The sequence below is a fragment of the Notamacropus eugenii genome, chromosome 5 (assembly GCF_028372415.1).
Source record: "Notamacropus eugenii isolate mMacEug1 chromosome 5, mMacEug1.pri_v2, whole genome shotgun sequence".
NCBI classification, from domain to species: Eukaryota; Metazoa; Chordata; class Mammalia; order Diprotodontia; family Macropodidae; genus Notamacropus; species Notamacropus eugenii.
The window spans coordinates 64514005-64535654 of record NC_092876.1 but is presented as its reverse complement, the minus strand read 5'-3'; the positions used below and the strand labels follow the sequence as shown (position 1 = coordinate 64535654).

Below are 21650 nucleotides of genomic sequence, written 5' to 3'. Positions count from 1 at the left end.
GAGATTGTCTTAAATCATTATATTTCTAAGAATAGCTGTCATTCACAGTTATTCATCATAAAATATTGCTATTACTGTATACAATGTTCTCCTAGTTCTACTCATTTTACTCTGCATCAGTTTATGTAAGTCTTTCAAAGTTTTTCTGAAATCATCCTGCTTGTCATTTCTCATAGCACAATAGTATCCCATTACATTCATATACCACAACTTGTTCAACCATTCCTTAATTGATGAGCATCCCCTCAGTTTCCAATTCTTAGTCACAACAAAAAAAAGAGCTGCTATAAATATTTTTGTACAAATTGTTCCTTTTCCCATTTTAAAATCGTGCTGGGATACAGACTTAGTAGGGATATTGCTGTATCAAAGAATATGCTCTCCAGAATGGTTGGTTCTGTTCTAGTTTTCCCATATCCCCTTCAACATTTATCATTTTCTTTTTCTTTAATATTAGCCAATCTGATGTGGGAGGTGATGCCTCAGAGTTGTTTTAATTTACATTTCTTTAATTAATAGTGATTTAGAGCATTTTTTCACATGACTATAGATAGCTTTTATTACTTTTTCTGAAAACTGCTTGTTCATGTCCTTTGACCATTTATCAATTGGGATATGGCTTGTATTCTTATTTATTTGACTCAGATCTCTATATATTTGAGAAACAAGAATTTTATCAGAGACACTTGCTTTAATTTTTTTTTCTGTTTTCTGCTTTCCTTTTAATTTTGGTTGCATTGGTTTTGTTTGTGCAAAGCTTTTTAATTTTCTATAATCACAGAAGATAAGTAAGGCTAATGTTAGTTTGAGTTAAATCTGGTCACGAGATTTATATTGCTAAAAGAAAAGTTACCACAGATATGGCTCTCAGGGTATCAGGGGTAAGGAACCTGCAGCCTTGAGGTCACAGGTGACCCTCTAGGTCCACAAGTGCAGCCCTTTGACTGAATTCAAGTTTCACAGAACAAACCACCTTAAAAAAAAAGATTTGTTCTGTTAAACTTGGACTTAGTCAAAAGGCCACACCCAAGGACCTAGAAGGCCAGGTTCCTCATTCCTGGAGAGATACTTATTCCCAGACTAGAAAAGATAAATCACTTATGGTCAGCATCAAGATGTACAATCTCAGTTCATTCAGAGAAAACATGATTCACACTGGTGTGAAAAACATTTGGAAATTTGCCATTGTTGTTTAGCTGCATCTGACTCTTCGTAACCCCATTTGGAGGTTTTCTTGCCAGAAGTACTGGTGTGGTGTGCCATTTCCTTCTCCAGATCATTTTACAGATGAGGAAACTGTGGCAAACAGAATTAAGTGACTTACCCAGGGTCACACAGCTAGGCAGTGGCTGGAGCTGAACTTGGGTCTTCCTGACTCCAGGCTGGCTGTACCATGTAGTGGCCCTTGCAACTCATTTCACTTAAGACTGGTGACAGGTTAGGAAAATTCAGTTCAAATGGAGGAACATTCACTGACTACAACTGAAAGAAACCAGCATAATTTTAACGTCCTACTATAGAGAAAAATCCTTATTTGACTCCAAGGCCTGAGCTCAATATCCTGCTATGGTGAAATACTCTCTTAACTTTTCATTTCAACATGGATTCCCGCAGACCTGATTTATATAAAATTGTTCTGGCACAGATCTGAGCAAATTCTACCACATTTAGACAATTTCCCACTTGAAAAACATCTAGAGAGATTTGAGCCCTCTGGTAACTGGGCCTGTGGAGTTCAGTAAAGAAAAGTCCAACCCAATATCTTCCTCAGAATTAGACTAAATCTGAATCTAAGGCACCATTCTGTTGCAACAAGTAAAATGAGTTGTGCTCAGTGATCAGATCTCTTAGAAACAATATTTTTTATCAGTTAAATCCAATGCATCCAAGTCATCTGATAAAGAGGAGGTAAAGTGGCCTCCTATGACTCAAGAAGTCTAGGTCTGACATATGCTAGTGGAAATCCTTCTAGAATGTTATAGAAAGTTCTAGAAATTATTTCACATTGAAGAAAAGAGGTTGCCTTAAGGTTACAAATCCAGAACAGTGTGTCGGTAAAAAATGGAAGGGGAAAACAAGCCAAAGATATGATTTGTGATATTAGATCTTAATGATATCATACCACTTCAGTGACTTACAGCCAGCTGGTCACACAGTGGATAGAGTGCTGTGCTGGGAATCAGGAAGACCTGAGTTCAAATTTGGCCTCACTCACCAACTAGTTGTGTGACCCTGGACAGGTTATTTAACCTCTGTTTGCCTCAGTTTCCTCAACTGTAAAATGGGGGCCATTTTAACCACCTTAAAAAAAGATTTGTTCTATAAAACTTGGACTTAGTCAAAAGGCCACACCCAAGGACCTAGAAGGTCAAGTTCCCCATGGAACCTGGGATGACTTAGGGTTACGGTGAGGATCAAATGAGATAGTATTTGTAAAAGTACTTAGCACAGATCCTGGCACATAGTACTTATAGGATGAGCAAAGGATATCACAAATACGCACAGAGTAGGAGTCTTTATGAGAACAAACTTCATTTTTGTCTGGTCATTTAAAAATGGCATTCTCTTCTGGTGTCTTACAGCATGTGCAGGTTTGCTTTGGCATGTAGGCTTTTTTGTTTTGATCAGAAACAGTGGCTTTTACATGTAGATTCCTAGTAATTTGGGGGTAAACCTTATGCCTTACTTTCAGTAATGTATACTTTTGAGACACCAGTATTTTTACTTCCAAACTTGTCTTTGACAGATACAAGGTTTCCCACTAATGCTGAACAGAGACACCCTCTCTCCCCCTCCTTCCAGTCCCAAAGGCAAGACGGCCCTTTCCTTCAAGTAGAAACTCCTCATCTTCGCAGCTTGTCTCTAAATCTCCTTTTGCAGCCTTCTTACACATCACCTCCCCTTCACTCTCTGTGGTTCAGTCAGATCAGCTTTTTTGTTGCTCCACACACAGTCCTTCCTCTCCCACCACTGTCCTCTGTGCCTAGAATGCACTAACTCCTCACTTTTGCTTTAGAATTCTTGTTTCCTCAAAAATTCAGCTCAGATACTACCCTTAGTAAAATGTCTCTCTGGATCTTCTTCCTCATTCCATCCCCTAAAAAATGTTCAAGTTTCTATAAGAATTTATTCTTTAGAAACTATATGTGCACAATATCTCCCCCATTTGGATGTAAGTTCCTCAGGAGTAGACCTGTTTTACCTTTGCTCCTGTGTCCCCAGCAGCTAGCTTAGTGGCTGGCAAACGGAAAGTGCTGACTATGTGCTTGCTGGTTGACTGCTTCAGGTTTGCTGCTACAGATCTCCAAGAGGCGCCAGATCCAGTACTTGGACCGCCAGGCGTCTGTGAGAGTGTCTTGTGCTTATAAAGAGGATGAAGGACTGTACATGATCCAAGTGCCCTCTCCCTTGGGCTCCAAGGAGCAGAGTGCCTATGTGTTTGTGAGAGGTAAGCTGTGGGGATGCAGAGAAGGAGTACTGGAGGGCCTGGCCTGGGGGAGAGAGCAGGTCTGAGATGTTTGGCATCAAGAATCCCAAACAGAGTAGGAGCGGAAAGGGTGGGATAGGATCTAGTCTTGTCACAAACATCACTGCCTCCCCTCCTCCTAAAGCACCAATGATCTGGAAAATGGAGGGATGATGGTGGAGGGGAGGTGAAGGATGGAGAGATGATGCAGGGGATTAGAGATGCCCTATAAAATGAGTCAGTCTGAAGAGCATTCTATTTCAGATGCCCCTGCGGAGAAAGCTGGGGCTCCAGGATCCCCACTGAACGTCCAGTGCCATGATGTGAATAGAGATTGTCTGATTCTGACCTGGGTCCCACCCAGTGACACCCGGGGCAGCCCCATCATTGGCTATACCATTGAGAGGTGGGTGCTGTAGCATGGGCCAATGACCAGAAGTAAGAGCCTACCTTATACACGGGAAGATTTGTGTCTTATTCACTGTGGGGGGACACAGGAAATGAGGACACAATCCCTGCTGGAGGAGAACTCACAACGATAGAGATTAAAAAGACTTTAGAACACAGAATACCAGGTGAACTTTAGAACATAGACTATCAGGGTTGGAACAGACTTTGGAGTAAAGAATGTCAGAGCTTGGAAAAAACCTTGGACCATAGAATACCAGACCTGGGAGGGACCTTAGAACAGAATGTAGACAATGGGAGGGACCTTAGAAAAGAGAATTCAGAGCTGGGAGGGACTTTAGAACTCAGAATGTCAGAGCTGGAAGGAGGAGTATTAGAATCCAGGATGTCAGAGTTTGAAGAGCCCTTAGGACTCAGAATGTCAGACCTAGAAGTGAGCTTGGAACATTAAATGTCAGAGCTGGAGAGACCTTAAAACATAATATATTAGATCTGGGAGGGACCTTAGAACACTGAGTGTGGAAGTTGGAGACCTTAGAGCACAGAATGTCAGAGGGGACTTCATGGATCATTTTGACATTTGACTCTTCAATGGGAAAACTAAGGAAAAGGAAAATTACTTCCCTATCTCCCAGTCTTTACAAAAGGCTAGTTTTCTACAAAGGCAGAATGGAATCAAGTCAGAGGATATGGTGGAGAGAGCCCTGGAGATCTGTGGGGGATGGGACATTTAATGGGGGGGAAAGTCACACAAACAGGGCCCTGCCTTGCTTTAGTCAATCTAGTGCCTAACAATAGGGGCAAGGGCATGAGGAATGGGGTCTCCAAGGCAGCAAATGCAGATCAAGATGTATTTTAGGGCAAACAGATCAGAAATGCAGACAAGGCTGTTGATGGAGGGAGGGCTAAGCAAATTGAACTTTTTTAGAGGAGGTAAGATTTAATCCACAGTTTGAAAGATAGGAGGGGCCTGGGTTACAGGGGAGATGAGAGGAAAGGAGCCTGTATTTCCAGGGAGGGACACACATTATCAGTATGATATCTAAAGGCTCTGGGCATTTAATAGATGGGACTTGTTTTTTCAGATTGGGGCACAGCGCCCATGTTGGAGAGCCTAGAACTTGTGTTATCTCTGATAACAGGTGCCAGGGAGAGTCTGGGGTATGGGAGGCCTGCCATGAGGCCCCTGGAGGAACCTGCCGGTGCCCTGTTCGAGGACTTGTTGAGGGACAAAGCTACCGCTTCCGGGTGAGAGCCATCAACAAAGCAGGCACTAGCCTCCCTTCCAAGGCCTCAGAGTTGGTCACCATGAAAGACATCAGGGAAGTTGAGAAGAAGACAGGTAAGTACAAGGATCCCAGTGAACCAGAATCACAGCCTTAGAGATTCATAGTCCCTGTCTCCAGGGGGCCCCTATTCTCATTAGAGATACCACATACACACACACACACGCACACATGCACACACACACACACACACACATGCACACACCTGAAACACTGAGACAAGTAGTATTTGAATAAATGACCAATAAAAGAAGAGCTATAAGAGCTATAGAGAAGATGCAGCTGGCTGGACACATTCTACTAAGGCACAGAACATTCTCAGAGTGTGTGTTTGCCCAACAAACTTCCAGTGTGAGTATTCCACTTATCCTATTTCCTATCCTAAGAGCCCCTTTCTAAATCCTAAAATGTAAGAGCACACAGAGCAGGGAGGACCCTTAGAACACAGGATATCAGAGCTGGGAGGGGCCTTAACCAATATCTATTCCAAGCCATTTATTTTGCAGAGAAGATCACTGTGACCCAGAAAAAGCAAGTGAAATCAGCATTAGCAGAACTAATGGACTTGATTTCCATCACAGACACTCACATACCCCTAATACAAATCTATTCTCTGTCCTAGTGATCCCTTTTGATTTCGGGAGGAACATCACAATCAGCAAAACTGATACTGAAGGTAATATCAAACCATGGCAGAGAACATGAGATTTTATCACCATCCTTAGTGGAAGTGCAGTCTAGAAGGATACTGAGGAAGTCTGAGGTCCAACATCATCCACAGCAAGCATGAAACTCAAATCTAGGCAAATGAGAATCTAGTGTGCTCCGTACAAACCAATGCCCCCACACTGAGATGATGGTGGTGGTGGTGGTGGCTAACAGTTATGTAGTACTTAACAGGTTACAAAATCAATTTACATAGATTGTCCTAGTTGACCTTCACAACAGAGTAAAACCAGGACAAGCATTTCTAATCATTCTATAAAGGGGAAAACTGAGGCTCAGAGAGTTAACCCAAGGTCATACAGCTTGTCAGTGTCAGAGCCAGGACTTGAATCTTTCTATTTCCAGACTAAGGCTGTTGTCATTTTAGCAGAGGTATGCACTGTTAAAATAAAGGCCACAGGAATGCCAACATGCTGTCTCAGGAGGCTGCATGTGCCCAGAAGGAGGGCAGAAGACTTCCCTTTAGCTAAAGCTGCATTTCCTTTGGGTCTTGACTATACCCAGAGAAGTGACAGTATTCAGGAATGAGAATGGAAAAGCATTTCCAGGTGGGGCAAGACCCCAGGAGCCTGAGTTCAAACAGCTTTATGGAGTTTCCGAAAGAAGGCTTTTCTTTTCCATTTCTAGCTATTAGAACAGTGATAGAGGGAATATGAAAAAGGTAGTGTGGCATGATGGATAGAGAATATACCTCAGAGCCAGGAAAACTTGCTCAGTCTCTTTGTAATCGGACATATCTCCCTCACTGTCCTAGGCTCTCTCTAAGACTATACTTTACAGAAAAGCAGCTGGCTTGGATTGGTACAGGGAGTTTCTTTACCCAGAAATCCCCTCCACCAACAAAATCACCCCAGACCAAAAAATAGGTTCTGCCCCATATCCCTACTTGTTGATTCTCAATTGTCTGCAGATGATTTTTCATTCCAGTCCAGATTCCCTTAGGAAGAAGCAAGCTCTCTAGATCACTCATTAAGAGCTTACTCTCTGTCAGGTACTGAAGACACAAAGATAAAAATGAAAACAGTTCCTGCTCTCAAGAAGCATAGATTTTCTTGAGGGAGATAGAGTTTTATTGTGGAAGGGACCTGAGAACCTAGAATGTCCAAATTGGGAGGAACTTTAGAACAGAGAATGTCAAAATTAGAAGGAACCATTAAGGTTCCTTAGAAGGAACCTTAGAGAAATGTTAGGTAAAACATCGAATGCCAAATTTGGAAGGGTCTTTAAAATATAGAATTTTAAGCTACATAGGACTTTAGAAGACAGAATGTCAGAGCTTGGAGGAACCTTAGAATAGAGAATATTAGAACTGAGGGGAATTTTAGAACATAGAATGTTAGAGGTAGAAGGGACCTCAAAACATAGCATGTCAGAACTAGAATATCAAAAACAAAGAATTTTAGACCAGATAGGACCTTAGAGCATAGAATGTCAGAGCTAGTCAGAACATAGACTATTCCAATCTAGAAAAGGCCTTAGAAATTATCTAATCCAATACACTCACTTGAAAATATAAGAATGTCCTGTTCCCTAGACTATTTAAAACATTGAATGACCTCCTCCCTGAAGGCTACTCAATTAAACAGCCAAAATCAAAAGGATAGAATAGGTTCAAATGATGTGTTTGGGATGGTGAGGGAGGAGCCAGCTTAAAGACAACCAGCCATCAGCTGATCAATACTTTTTGGATTCCTTGTAGATTCGGTGATCATCCCCTTCCCTCCCACCAATGTCCGAGCCAGTGAGACTCGGCAGGCTTATGTCCTCCTGTCCTGGGATGAGCCATGCCCTCGAGGCAAAGAGGACCTGACCTACCTGCTGGAGAAGGTGAGGAGACCCTGAAGTTCCCCCTCTTCATGGGCACCTCACCAAGATGGAGGGTTGGATCATGCAATCCAATAGGGTAGGCAGAGCTTTCATCTGAGGAGGCCTTTAGAAAACAGAAGTCTCCCTTATCCCAAGCCTCTAAGAATCAGCCTAAGACAAGATCCCACTCTCCTAGGCTAGAGTGACTGAGGAATAACGTCAGTTTAGTATTTCTATAGAACTTTAAGGCTGAAAAGCATTTCTCCTTACAGTTACCCTGTGACGGAGATAGTACAAATATTATCATCCCCATTTTAGAGAAGAAAAACTGAGTCCTGGTGAAGCTTGAATGATTTGCTTACAGTCTAGCTTACAGCCAGACAGTTTCAGAGCTAAGATTTGAGCTTACCACATCCAGGGCTCTTTTTTGTATGTTTGACTATCGGGTTAACCTCCAAAGCTCAGTAAAAACATTTTTGGGCAATTCACCATTTTCCTATATTTGCTGTATGACTGTGCACTGTCTCATCACCCTGGAAAGTAAGGCAGAGATTGACTGCTTACCTTATAGTCAGTCGCAGGCAGCAATGCTTGGGAGGCAGTGAGTTCGGAGACCCCTGTGAAGTCCCCAAGATTCGCACTCTTGGATCTGGAGAAAGGGAAGGCGTATCGATTCAGAGTCCGAGCAGCAAACCGGTATGGTCTGAGCGAGCCTTCAGAGCCCAGCGAACCAATCACCCTCGGGAGTCAGCCAGGTATTATGAGTGGGCAGAGGGCAGGAGCGTACATCCTGCCTCAGAACAAGGAGGGAGAGGATAGGCCAGCTCTCCACCTCCACTGCCATGACTCCATAGGACACAACCCTCCTCTCCCCTCTCCCCTTACTCATCTTGGAGTTTTGGTTCCTTTTGTTCTTCTAGCTACTCTTCCCCCTCCGGCTCAAGTCCAAGTTTTCAGAGACACAAAAACCTCTGTCTTCCTGAAGTGGGACCATGTGAAAGGCGACTCTGAGCTCCTGGGCTATTACATATATTCTCGGGAAGCGGGCACTTCTGAATGGCAAACCGTTAACAACAAACCCATCAAGAGTAACAAGTAAGTCCTCCCTATGTCCTTCCTTCCCAAAGTATATCACTTCCACATGAAGGCAGCCAGGGCATCTGAGCTGGTGAGTAGCAGCTGGGGCAGTTGCTTTGAACAGGGCACCACCAGCTTCTCTCCCATTCTGGAGATGCCTATAGTTAGCAGACAGAACCTAGAATTCTGGATTCTAGCATAGAGTCCAGATACAGATATCACTGACTTAGATTATTGACTTAGAGCTTGGATGAAACTTTAGAGATTACATTACCCAACCTCATTTCATGCTTATTTTAAAAAAAGAAAAAGAAAACTGAGATCCATTAGAACTTGTGATAGGCTTAAGGTCATGCAGAAAACAGAACTGGGATCTGAACCCAGAAGAAGAACGTCTGGGCTGGTGCTTGTTGGTCCATTGTATTGTCATGAAGCTGTTTGTCATGGATGGAGTGAGAGACAATGAACCAGGTGAGACCTCTTCACAGCAGTGCCTTGAGACTCTGGGTGGGAATCTGATGCATTTAGGAGGGTTTCTCTGTCCATGTTCCTCTGTGTGCATGTGTGAGTGTGTACGTGTGTATGTTGTTGACCTGAAAGTTTGGTTAAAAGAGACAAACAGGCTAGGTGGTATACAAATTCATGTTGTTTATTCCCTTACAGCTAACTATACACACACACACACACACACACACACACACACACACACACACACACACACACACAGAGCCAGAGCATTAACTTTGACTCATAAAAAGATAAGAAGTCGTAAACACATTTTAGAACAATCCCAACTCAGGATGTCTATGTCACTCAAATTTATGATCTCCATATGTGTTTAACCATAGCATGACAAAGGAATTTTCTTAATTGAGTAAGTTGTAAATTCAATGAGATAGGAAAGTTGACACAGTATTGACTGAAATTATAACCCAGGACATCTGTATTTCCTTTACCATTAACATGACATAGCATAGTATTTATGTCCATAAAATATTAAGATAAGAAAAGTCCCATTATTCAAGGTGGTGTCTAATCAAGGCGCCTCATCCTTGGCAGTCATTAACAGAATTATGCTTTGGTCAGTTTCATCTGGCCTTGTAGTGTTGACACTGGAAAGGACCTTTTGAGTTCAGATTTTGAGGCCAAACTCAATGTGCTAGAACCTTGAATAATGTAGAACAGGATTCTCCACCTGGAGTCTATCCCCTCCCTGTCAAGAGATATGGGTAGCAGGCCTCATTATTGGTCCTTTGGAATTATGGTTAGTCACTGCATGGATCAGAGCTCTTAAGCCTTTAAATCTTTCATAATTATTTCTTTTTATGGTATTGCTGTTATCAAGTTGTTCTCCTGGTCCTGCTCGCTTTACTCTGCATTAGTTCATACAAGGCTTCCCAGATTTCTCTGAAAATGTCCATTTCATCATTTCTCACAACCCAATAGTATTCTCTACTGTCCATATACCAGATACTTATATCCATATGCCAAAATTTGTTCAGCCATTCACCTGACAGAATGTAAGGTATCTCCTTAGTGTCTATCTCTTTGCTACCACAGAAAAAATTGCTTTATATATTTTTGCATATGTAGGGTTTTTTCCCTCCATGTTTGATCTTTTGGGGAGTATAGGCCTAATAGAATCAAAGGAGTTTACATCTCTTTCCATCCTTTTTAAATTTATGTCATTTCCCCATAGATCCTCCAAATAATCATCTACAGAAGGCATTAGTGGGCTCCCTCTTATTCTCTTAGTATCTTAGGGATATTAAGGTACTGTCTGAGGCTTTCTGCTCACACAAGTGAGCAGACTGGTCTTAGACTGGTCTTAGAAATCCCTTCCAGCTCTAAAATTATCCATTATTCTAGGATTCCTATTCCTATTCCTATTCCTATGAACTATATTTGCATTTGTATTCCATAAAATTTAGCATTGTAAAGGGCCCTAGAACATAAAATGTCAGAGATAGGAGGAGTCTTAGAACACAGAATGTCAACTGGAAGAGCCCTTAGAACATAGGGTGTCAGATCTAGGAGGGCAATTAGAACACAGGATGTCAGAGTTGGGAGAGGTCTCAGAATACATTATATCAGAAGGGCCTTAGAGAGCATGGCTGTGTATCATAGTAAAAATAAAGCTGGATTTGGAGTCAGAGTTTCTGGGCTGGGATCCTGTCTTTTTCACACCCCAGGCAAATCATGTAGCTTCTTTAGGACTCAGTTTCCTTATCTGTAAAATGGCCCTCAGGTCTTCCTCAGTTTAAGTCTATAATCCTGTGGAGGCAGAGACTTCCCTAATGCCATGCCCCCTTATTCTCCAGTCACCCCCAATGATGGTCATCATATTGAAGGCATGCTATGGCCTGTACACCTCTACCATACATATTTGGGCTATTTGCTATTTTCATGATTTTGAAGATAAAGAGGTCCGTGATTTGTAGATTTAAGACATCTCGGGGAAAATACTGATCTTGAGGAACTGGACTTTGCCAGTCATCAGTGAGGAGCCTGGTCCAGACTGTAGCCCTCAAGTTTTTCCATATATTTATCAGGCCACACTGGGTCCATCAATGTTGCTTTGATACTGTGCACCTAGGACTCTTGAAGGTCATGTGTTCCTCTCACAGGTTTTCGGTCCCTGGACTAAAAACAGGGAAGGAATATGTGTTCTGTGTCCGGTCAGTCAGTGAAGCTGGTGTGGGAGAGAGGTCAGCAGAAACCGACCCTATCACCGTCAAACAGGCCCTCGGTATGTACACAGTACCAATGCAGCTTTACTGTCTCCCCAGTTCAGAGAGCCACAGGGCAGGAAAAAGATCTATTTTGGGGTTGTATGGATAATCCAATAAGAGGCTAGAGCATAAGGATGAGGAACAGAGTGGAGCAGAATCCCTGGGTATTGTGTCCTGTGACCTGATCTCTTGACTGGCTTTGGGAGATGTTACTTCTATACTACCTAGACTTTAGAAGCCTGGGTTGGTTCCAATTATCTTTGAGAGGTTACAAGTGAGGTCTACACTGCTGCTCACAAGATCCTGCTGACAGAGGAAACAGCTTGATCTGCATCACTTTAGGCAAGTCACTTAAGCTCCCTGAACCTCCTGGTATCCTTCCCAGCTCTGCATCAAGGATCCTCCTGGTTAGAGGCAAGATCATTGGGCTGGGGAGACAAGGGAGTTGACTTTAATCTAGGCTCTGTCTCTTATTACTTGTAGTGATTTGAGGTAAGTGATTTCACAGGTTCATAAGGTTCAGAACTGGAAGGTTCTTCTTGTATTTGAGGTGGAAAATGACCCCCTGGGCAATACAGTGATCCCTTCCACATCATGGCTTTCCCCATTGAGGTTTCGCTATATCACGGGGCAGCATAAGAAATTAAATGGGACTTTTAGGCCAGTTTTGTGGAAGGCCAACTGGAGACATAGAAAAAGTTTAGAAACTCAGAAATGCATAAATATGTGTACAGTATTGTATAATATCACCCCAAATTTTACAATAAGGTATTATAAATATCCCATAAAAGAAAAAGAAAAAATTCAGACTTCTTTGGTATGAAGGGAGGGCCAAAAAATTTTATGCAGATTTTCCAGATCATGGGGGTACCTCGCCCCTAATCCCTGCAATGTAAAAGGGATAACTATAGAAATAATGTGGCCAAGGTCACACATTAAAGTGTAGCAGGATCAGAATTCAAACCCACAACCTCTAACTCCAAGTTGAGTGCATTTCCGTGACACTACACTTGGCCTGCTCCCCTTCTCCCCCAGGACTCAGTTTCTTCTTCTGTAAAATGGGTGTCTGGAGCTGTCTGGAGAAAACAGCTGGCCTTGAATCTGTCTTTCCTCTCTCATCCCCAGCCACACCCTCTGCTCCCTATGGATTTGCCCTCCTGGTCTGTGGGAAGAATGACATGGTTATTGGGTGGAAGCCCCCAAAGCGCCGAGGAGGAGGCAAGATCCTGGGCTACTTCCTGGACCAGCACGATGAGTCAGAGCCCAACTGGCAGCCAGTCAACCAGCAGCCGGTGCCTACCCGAGTCTGTAAGGTATTCAGCCGGAAAAGTAGCTTAGCGTTCATTGAACAACTACTATGTGCTGGGCACTGGGCTAAGTGCTGGGCACTGGGCTAAATGCTGGGGATACAAAGAAAGGTAACGGGCCGTCCCTGTCTTCAAGGGCCTTATAATCTAATGCGGGAGACAGCATACAAAAACCTGTGTACAAACAACATGCGTACAGGTTAACATAGGGGTAGCCTCAGAGGGCGGGCACTGTGATTAAGGAGGACTAGAACACACTTCTTGCAGAAGGCGGGACTTTTATGGAGACACGAAGGAAACAGGAGACAAGGCAGAGGAAGGAAAGAGTCCTAGGCTTCGAATACAGTCAGGAAAAAGTCCTGGCATTGGGAGGTGGAGCGCCCTGTGTGAGGAACAGGAAGGAGCCCAATGGCACGGGATCAGAATTCATGATGGAGAGTACCTTAAGGTGTAAGAAGCCAGGGAAGGTAGGAGGGACCAGGGAGGGTAGGCGGGGCATGGGGAAGTAGGAGGGGCCCAGGGAAGGTAGAGAGGGGCCAGGTTATGAAGGACTTAAATAGCCAAGCAGAGGATTTTATATCTGATCCTGGAAGTCATAGGGAACGACGGGAGTTAATTGAATAGGGTCAGCCAACTCTCAAGTATCTACGCTACTTCTTCTGATCCGGTCCTCTAAGACAACAGAGAAACCAAAAGTTTCAGATTGGGCACAGGTGTGTGCTCTCTATGTTGACTGCCATAAATCTGTCTCCTCTTAATTCGCCTTGATTGGACCAAAGGAAACCATCCCAAAGTTTTGATTGAATTTTGATTTTGATTCAATTCAACAAGCATTTATCAAGGGTCTACTATGCATAAGGTGAGAGGAAGTGCAGATACTGGATAGAGTCAGAAAGATAAGACCTAGATTCAAGTCTAGCCTCTGACATATGGTGGGTGAGTGAACCTTCCCTAAAGAAGCCTACAATCTATTGAGAAGAGAAAAAAAATATGCAAATAAGTCAGTACTAGATGTATACAAAGTAACTCCTGGGAGATCATGTATGCAGTGACCCTGGAGCTGAGCCTTGAAAGGATTCTCACTTTGAGAGGCTTTTTGAACTCTCCCATAAATCTACCTGCCCTTTCTTCTTTATCCCTCATTCTTCCATAGCTCCTCAGTGCCTCAGCCCTTTATTGCCCTCACACTTGTGTGTCCCATGTTTTTTCTTCCCTGAAGATCACTGACCTCCAGGAGGGACATTTCTATGAGTTCCGTGCTCGAGCAACCAACTGGGCAGGTGTGGGTGAGCTCTCAGAACCCAGTGACCTGTTTGAATGTAAGGAGTGGACCATGGCCCAGCCAGGTAAGGCTCTGCCTCAGCCCAGCACATCTCCCTGGGCCAAAGGAAGAGGAGGCCACCAGGTCCCATCTCCACTCTCCCTTTCCCTGTCTGTATAACCAAGCTACTCCTGTCCATAGTTCTGAATTCTTAACTCAACTTACTTCAGTTTAACAAATATTCATTATATAGCTACCATGTGCAAGACATTGTGATCATCATGGAGAATGCAAAGAAAAATCATCCCTGCCTTCAAGAACCTTACAATCTACTGGAGATCAGGGTTGTAAGTTCAATCCATAGATGAAGCAATGAGTTTCAGAGTGGAAAAAAACAAAACAAAGCAAAACTATTCCCAATTAATGGGTTGACCCATTACCTCCTGCAGCAACCTGGGCCTTGACCATTGTTTGAGACGAAGTACAGTCTTAGGTACTCAGAACCTGACATTCAGTTGCAATCACCAGGCTCATTTCAGTTCCACAATTTTCCAAAGCTGAGCTAGTTCTATGTCACTCCAACAAAGAGCATTAGACTTTGAAGTCAGGAAAATCCAGCCTCAGACACTTACTAGGGGTGTGACTATGGGCAAGTCACTTAATTTCTGTCTGCCTCGGTTTCCTTATCTATAAAAAAGGAATAATAGTGGCACCTACCTCACAGGAATGTTGTAAGAATTAAATGAAATAGTATGTTTAAAGTGTTAAATAAATACTATACTACTGCTGCTGCTGCTACTATTCCTACTACAGTATTACTAGACTATTACTAGTAGTAATTGTCTACTACTACTATTCGTCCACTACTAGTAATAATAGTTTACCACCAGTAGTAAGAGTCTGCTACTAATCTGCCACTACTATCACTACTATTACTATCGCTACTACTACTACTATTGCTACTACTACTGCTACTATGACTACTACCACCCACTACCCTCACCATCCCAGGTGAGTTCTCCAGTGGCAGGCACATTGACTGGTTGACAAACCTCCCCTCCCTTCCTATATCTCCCTCTCCTCTCCTACAGGACCCCCATATGATGTGAGGGCTTCTGAGGTGAGGGCCAGTTCCCTAATGCTTCGTTGGGAGCCCCCACTGTACAAAGGAGCAGGGCCCATCACTGGCTACCATGTGAGTGTCCAAGAAGAAGGCTCTGAGAAATGGAAGGCACTTGTCCCAGGTCCTGTCACCAACACCCACCTGAGAGTGAGTACCTGTTCCCTGCTCAGAGCATTCATGATTCCATATTTCCCCCAGCATGTAAGATCTCATTGGTGAAGTGGGAAGTTGATCATCCCCCCGACCAAATGAGTGCTCTCAGTCGACTTGGTGACTTTACATGGTGGGCAATTTTGGATAGAGTGGTTCCATGAGAGGTATGTTCCCCTGTGTTATAAAGGTTCTCATCAAATGTTTTGTGGGGTCTCCACTCCACTGATTTGTTTTCCCCATGATCAGTCTCTTACTTTCCCACTCCCCACCCTTACTCTGTACTGAGAGAAATGGAAGCCCAGAGAGTCAGGAGGTTAACCAGTATGGCACGTCAAGATCCAGAATAGAACTCAAAATTCCTGACTCCCAGGTTGAGAAGGTAATGATTCTCTAAGGGGACCAGCCCTGGATGGGGAGGAGGGAGAATTGCTTATGAGAATGGCTGTTCCAGCAGACAGTAATCAAAGACGACCTCGCAGGAGACAACTGTCTCTTTGATGCCTTTCTGTGGCCAATGTGCAAACCCAGGAGAGCATCTGCCAGTCCCCCAGCCTGCTCCAGACCACATTTTCAGAGATCAACTGGTGTGAGCTCAGGAAATATCAGCTCATTTGAAAATGAATATCAATGAGAAAGCATTAGGAAGATAAAACTCTTGCCACCACCTCTTCCATCCAAATCATAGGAGGGATTTCATAGTCAAATAGAAACACTTGGACATGACCTATTCCTGTTTTGGATTCTCTATGCCAGAAGGCCTCTGATAGCACAGATAACCAAGAAGAGGCTACTTAAAAGTGCCAAACTCAAGAGTCCAGTAAACTGAGGTTTTATTCTGCACGTTAGTACCATGGACCAATGTCAAGGGACAGAAATTGGCAGCCAAAAGTCCTGAGACCTAATCCTAGCTCTTCAATTAATAGATTGTGTGACCTTGAATAATTTCACATTTTTGGACCTCAGTTTTTTCATCTGCAAAATGAGAGAGGAGGCTGGATTATGATCTGTGAGGTCCCAAGCAATGCTGACTTTCTCTTCTCTAAGGTCCCACCCAGTTTCTGACATCTTATGTTCTAAGGGCCCTCCCAGTTCTGACATTCTGTGTTCTAAGAACCTTCCCAGCTCTGACATCCTATGTTCTAAAGTGCCTCCCACTTTTAATATTCTCTTTTCTAAGACCTGTCCTACTTTTTATAATTCTGTGTTCTAATTTCTTTCCCAGCATTCTCCATCTAAAGTCCCTCCCCATTCTCTGTCCTGAGGTCCTTTTTAGCTCTGATATTTTACATTCTAATGTCCCTTTCAGCTCTGACATGTGTCCTAAGATCCTTCCCAGCATCAATGTTCTAAAGTCCCTGACAGTTCTAACATTCTATATCCCTTCTAACATTCTATGTTCTAAGATCCCTCCCATCTCTAACATTCTATGTTCTGATATCCCTTCCAGATTTGACATTCTGGGTTCTAAGAGTCCTCCCACTTCTAAAATTCTATATTCCAATGTCCCTTCCAATTCTGACATTTTGTATTCTAAGGTCCCTTTTAGTCCTGCCTGTCTACATAGATCTATGTAACTAAATAATTAGTCTTCAATGCCCTCATTAGGGACAGCTAATGCCCCTCATGGAGGGCAAAGAAGCAGCAATCAATGATTTTGTTCCCATTTCCCTTGGCCACATGTCCTTGGGCATAATACACTGAGATACCTGCAGCACATCAGGGCCCTACCTGCCCCCAGCCACAGGACACCTAGTTTTCACCCACTCCATTAACATGATGGATATTTTCCTGGGGATGGAGAATTGGTTCTCTGCTGTTGGTGATGCGGCTTTCTTGGTCTCCCCAGGTTTCAGATTTGGAACCAGGAAAAAGCTACAAATTTCAAGTACAGGCTATGAATTCAGCTGGGATGGGGCAGCCATCTCTGCCTTCTGACCCTGTATTCATGGAAGATAAACCAGGTAGGGGGGCTTAGAGGAGTGTACATTAAAAGTGGGGGTGGTCAAGACTGAGAAGGCTATTCTGAGGCAGAAGGGTGCTGAGTCACACCGAGACCATTGTCAAGGGTCCCCCCCACCCCACTCCATATATTTTTTTCCTTCTCTGCTCTCTTCTTTTTTCCAAATCCCACCTCAACACCTCCATACCCCACACCACCTCCCAACTTTCCCCTTACCCCCATCTTCTCCTTCTACATTTCATATTTTCCTCTCCATGTTCACTTTGGACATTATATACAACCCCATGTTTAGATGCAGTCTGGCGTCTCCCTCTCCCCCAGTCCTTGGAGTCCTGCTCTTGGACTCAGTTTCCTCATCTGTAAAAAGGAGTTGTATTAGCTGACCTCTAAGGTCCTTTGCAGCCCCAAATTTATGAGTCTATTATCCTATTCTATATTCTAAGACCCCTTCCAGCTCCAACATTCTAAGGTTTCCCCCTCCCAGACATGTTCTATGTTCTAAGGCACTTTGCAGATCTGATGTTTTACATTCTAAGGTTCCTTCAAGCTCTGATATTCTATGTTCTAAGGTTTACCCCCTTATCTTCCATCTCCATGTGATATTCTATGTTCTGAGGTTTCTCTGATGTTCTAAGGCTCCTTCCAACTCTGACATTCTAAGATCCCTCCTAGTCCCGACATTACCTGTTATAAGATGACAACTCTGACCTTCTGTGTTCTAAAGTCCCTTCCGTCTCAGAAATCCAGTACTTTAAGATCCCTTCCAAGTGGGACACTGTGGGTTCTAAGGATCCTCTGCCAATATATGCTGAGTCTCCTTTCAATCTTCCATCTTGTACCAAGGAGTTCTGAGCCTCCTTCTCTCTCTTCTCTTCATTTTGCCCCCCTTTCCATCAGCATAGCTCAATACATAAAGCATTGGGCTGGGAATCATTATGCCTGGGCTCTACTACTGACTGTACCAGTGACTTGCAATGTGACCTTAAGGAAGTGCTTTTGACTTTGAGAGGGAGGGAGGTCCCAGTCTTTACTTTTGTTTCTTCTGGTGCGTGGCCTTGGCTGTTGTGCACAAGCAAGCCCTGGGAGCATGAATGGGGACTTGGCACAGCTCACAAGCACCATGGAGGACTGAGGTGTTGTGTCTTTCCTCAGATGCCAGGGAAATCAAGGTTGGTGTGGATGAAGAAGGCTCTGTCTTCATGGCTTTTGAGGCCCCTGAGGCTCCAGATTCTTCAGAGTTTGAATGGGCAAAGGATTATGAGGGGCCTCCAGACCCACAGAGAGTCACAGTGAAAGATGACATCTGCAGGTATATGTGGGGAACAATTCACCCATCAGTTGCTTTTCACTGCCACTGTAGGGAAGTTAGTCCCAGCTAGAGAGTGACCTTGGGCAAGCCACTTGAGTCTCTTAGTCTCAATCCTCATCCATGTAAAATAAAGGAGTTATATTATACAATCTGATAATATAACTTTCAGAACTAACATCTTATATTCTAATACTCGTCCCAGCTCTGGTAGTCTCTGGTCTACTGGCCCTCCCAGCTCTGACATTCTGTATTCTGACACGCTTTCCAGTTCTGACATCCTATGTACTAAAGGCCCACCCAGCTCTGACATTTTATGTTCCAAGGTCCCTCCCAGTTCTGACATCCTGTGTTCTAAGGGCCCTCCCAGCTCTGACCTCCTGTATTCTAAGGGCCCTCCCAGTTCTGACATTCTATGTTCTAAGGGTTCAAGTTCTGACATTCTGGGTTCTAAGGCCCTTCTCAGCTCTAACATTATATGTTCTTAGGATCCTCCCAGCTCTGACCTCCTGTGTTCTAAGAGTCCTTCCAGCTCCAACCTCCAGTGTTCTAAGGGCCCTCCCAGCTCTGACATCCTGTGTTCCAAGGGCCCTCCCAGATCTGATATTCTCTGTTCTAAGGTCCCTTTCAAGTCTAGCATTGTATGTTCTCAGATGCTTTCTATTGCTCCCTGACCTTCCCTTCCAAGGACACAAAGTAACTTAGAGGAAACCTGGGTTTATCTAAGCCCTTTATTGAGCCTCTGTAGCTTTGGATGTAAGGGATGAGGTTTGGGCATGCTGCATACACAGCTCAAGTCCTTAGAATGGAACAGTAGCCATTTACCAAACCAAGAAGTTCCCCTCCTCTCCCCTATCCTGATGGTCATGGGGTTAGTGCCTTCCTTATTCTTCCCAGCTCAGTCACCAGCCCCAGATATCCTGCCTTAAGTGTTCTTTACCATTGCTATGTAGCCTTTGACTTGTGTTAGCATGGTCCTGTCTCTCTCTGTCTTTGGGATAAAGCTTGTTTATCTAAGAAAGTTCATCCTCACCTCCCAGGATGGACAGGAGCTCTAATTCCTGCTCATTAATGCCTTTGACCTTTCTTCTCCAGTCTATTCCATTTCCCACATGACCAGAGACATGTATCCTAATAAACAAGGGTTTAGGGAGGAAATGAAAGAGTAGCTCTCCCTGGTTCTTTTAGACCATCAGGAGCATCATCAGACTGCTTCCTAAGACTGAAACCAGCCACTTCCCCGTCTCCCTAGCCTGGGATGTCCCTTTGGCCACCATGACACCTTCTAGATCTGACCTCGGATTATCCTAAGGTCTCTTCCACTAACTAAACTTCTCTCCTACGATATTCTATATTCTAAGGTCCCCTCCAGTTCAAACCATTCTGTTAGAGGCAGACTGGTCATGGTGCAAAGAGAGCTGATTTCAACATGAGAGGACACAGGTTCAAATCCTGCCTCAAACACTTCTTACACATGTGACCTAGGACAAGTCATATAATTTCTTTGGGTCTCACTTTCCTCATCTGCAAATTGGGGAGGGGTGGGAGAAAATTGACTGAGATGAACTCTAAGATCACTACCAGGTCTAAATCCAAGAGCTCTTCCAATCCTTATGTTCTAAGTTCTTTTCTAGCCTTCCTATCTTCTGTTTTAAAACCCTTTCCATCTCTGACCGTCTTATGATTTTACTATTTGATCCTGTTGAAACAGGTCCTTTTATTTTGTCTGTCCAGTCCTGGGTTTCAAGCAGCAGGGAAGAGGTCAGCACAAAAAACAAGGACTGAAATGGAAAAATCCATTCTTGTTATTTACATCATCTACTGAGTACATCCCATTGTGTGCAGATCCCTCATACTAAGCTCTGGGAAGACAGGGACTCGAGGATGAGGATGATAGGGTCACTTCTCTCCAGGAGCCAACACAGGAGACACACAGGCACTCATCCATCGGCATTGTTCATCCAGAGTATTAAATGTAAAGAAATACAGAACTATTTTCCTTGCTAGAAGAATAATCATGGAGGGTGGATGGAAGGGGAGGGCTGTGAATCAGAGATCCCAAGTAGACATAGAATCAAAGAACCATCCTGAGGCTAATATCCCTAATTTCAAGGCCTGTGGCTGTGCCTATCTTGTCCAGCAAACCCTGGATGAGCCCCCATCTGGCTTAGCTTGATGGGGATAGAACATCAGAGCTCCATGCTCCCCCATGTGGTGTGTGGCTGCCTACTCAAGGGGAATCTTCAGGGCACCCTAAGGCCTCACCTGTCCTACTAGAGTGCTGCCTTCTTCCTCTTCTGATGAGGCCTGACATGCCCATCCAAACGTTATTCTGAACTTCCCTATTAATAACAAGGAACCACAAAGGTAGGTGGTCTGACTTCCAGAAAGCCCTTATTGCAATATTTCCTTCTTGACCCTGATAATGATTTCAGGTATGGCATTCTCAGTCTGCCAATGTAGATCAAAACCTTTTCTTAGGAGCTTGAGGGAGGCACCAAGAGGCTAAGTCACCTACCCAGCTTCACACAGTTAGAATTTATCAATGGTAGAACGCAAAGTCAGGTCCTTCTGACTCCCAAACCACCTCTGTTCATTGCACTGAGACAATAAAAAGAGGAATAGCCACACTCACGTTTCTATAGAGAGAGAAGAGAGGAACCAAGCATTTACTAAATTTAATTTCATTTATTTATTAACATTTATTATTACTCTGTGACAGATACTAAATGCTTTGCAATATCTCATTTGATCTTCACAATCACCCTGTGAGGTAGGTTATTGTTCCCATTTTACATGAGAAAACTGAGGCAGAGAGACTTGCCCAGGGTTTCTCAGCTAGTAAATGTTTGAAGCAAGATTTAGTCTGACATCTCACTGATTCCAGGTCCAGAGTTCTTGTTCACTGTGGTGCCACCTAGCTGCCACTTCATAAGTTTTTTAAAATCATTTATTTGTTTATTTGTTTGTTCTTTTCTTTCTAAATTTTGAGTCCCAGATTCTCTCTCTCCCTCCCACAGCCTCTTCCACCCAATTTAA

The 21650-nt window shown here is 43.7% G+C and overlaps 1 protein-coding gene and 1 long non-coding RNA gene across 3 annotated transcripts in view; one reads left to right on the top strand and one right to left on the bottom strand.

Annotated features, from left to right (window-relative positions):
* MYOM3 (myomesin 3) overlaps positions 1 to 21650 on the top strand; it is an 82003-nt gene that overhangs the window by 32269 nt on the left and 28084 nt on the right. For both annotated transcript variants that reach the window (XM_072609309.1, XM_072609308.1), the window contains exons 10-22: positions 3287 to 3448; positions 3731 to 3872; positions 5017 to 5216; positions 5783 to 5836; positions 7586 to 7713; positions 8264 to 8447; positions 8613 to 8787; positions 11397 to 11518; positions 12627 to 12814; positions 14028 to 14154; positions 15161 to 15339; positions 17192 to 17306; positions 18458 to 18614. In XM_072609309.1, the coding sequence (XP_072465410.1) occupies positions 3287 to 3448; positions 3731 to 3872; positions 5017 to 5216; positions 5783 to 5836; positions 7586 to 7713; positions 8264 to 8447; positions 8613 to 8787; positions 11397 to 11518; positions 12627 to 12814; positions 14028 to 14154; positions 15161 to 15339; positions 17192 to 17306; positions 18458 to 18614 (1933 nt within the window). The remainder of the gene's footprint in view (positions 1 to 3286; positions 3449 to 3730; positions 3873 to 5016; positions 5217 to 5782; positions 5837 to 7585; positions 7714 to 8263; positions 8448 to 8612; positions 8788 to 11396; positions 11519 to 12626; positions 12815 to 14027; positions 14155 to 15160; positions 15340 to 17191; positions 17307 to 18457; positions 18615 to 21650) is intronic.
* Positions 1 to 21650, bottom strand: part of LOC140504414 (uncharacterized) — a 32493-nt gene that overhangs the window by 2346 nt on the left and 8497 nt on the right. Inside the window, exons 2-3 of the long non-coding RNA XR_011967096.1 lie at positions 8257 to 8341; positions 1325 to 1482 (exon numbers count right to left, since the gene is read on the bottom strand). This is a non-coding gene — a long non-coding RNA (uncharacterized lncRNA). The remainder of the gene's footprint in view (positions 1 to 1324; positions 1483 to 8256; positions 8342 to 21650) is intronic.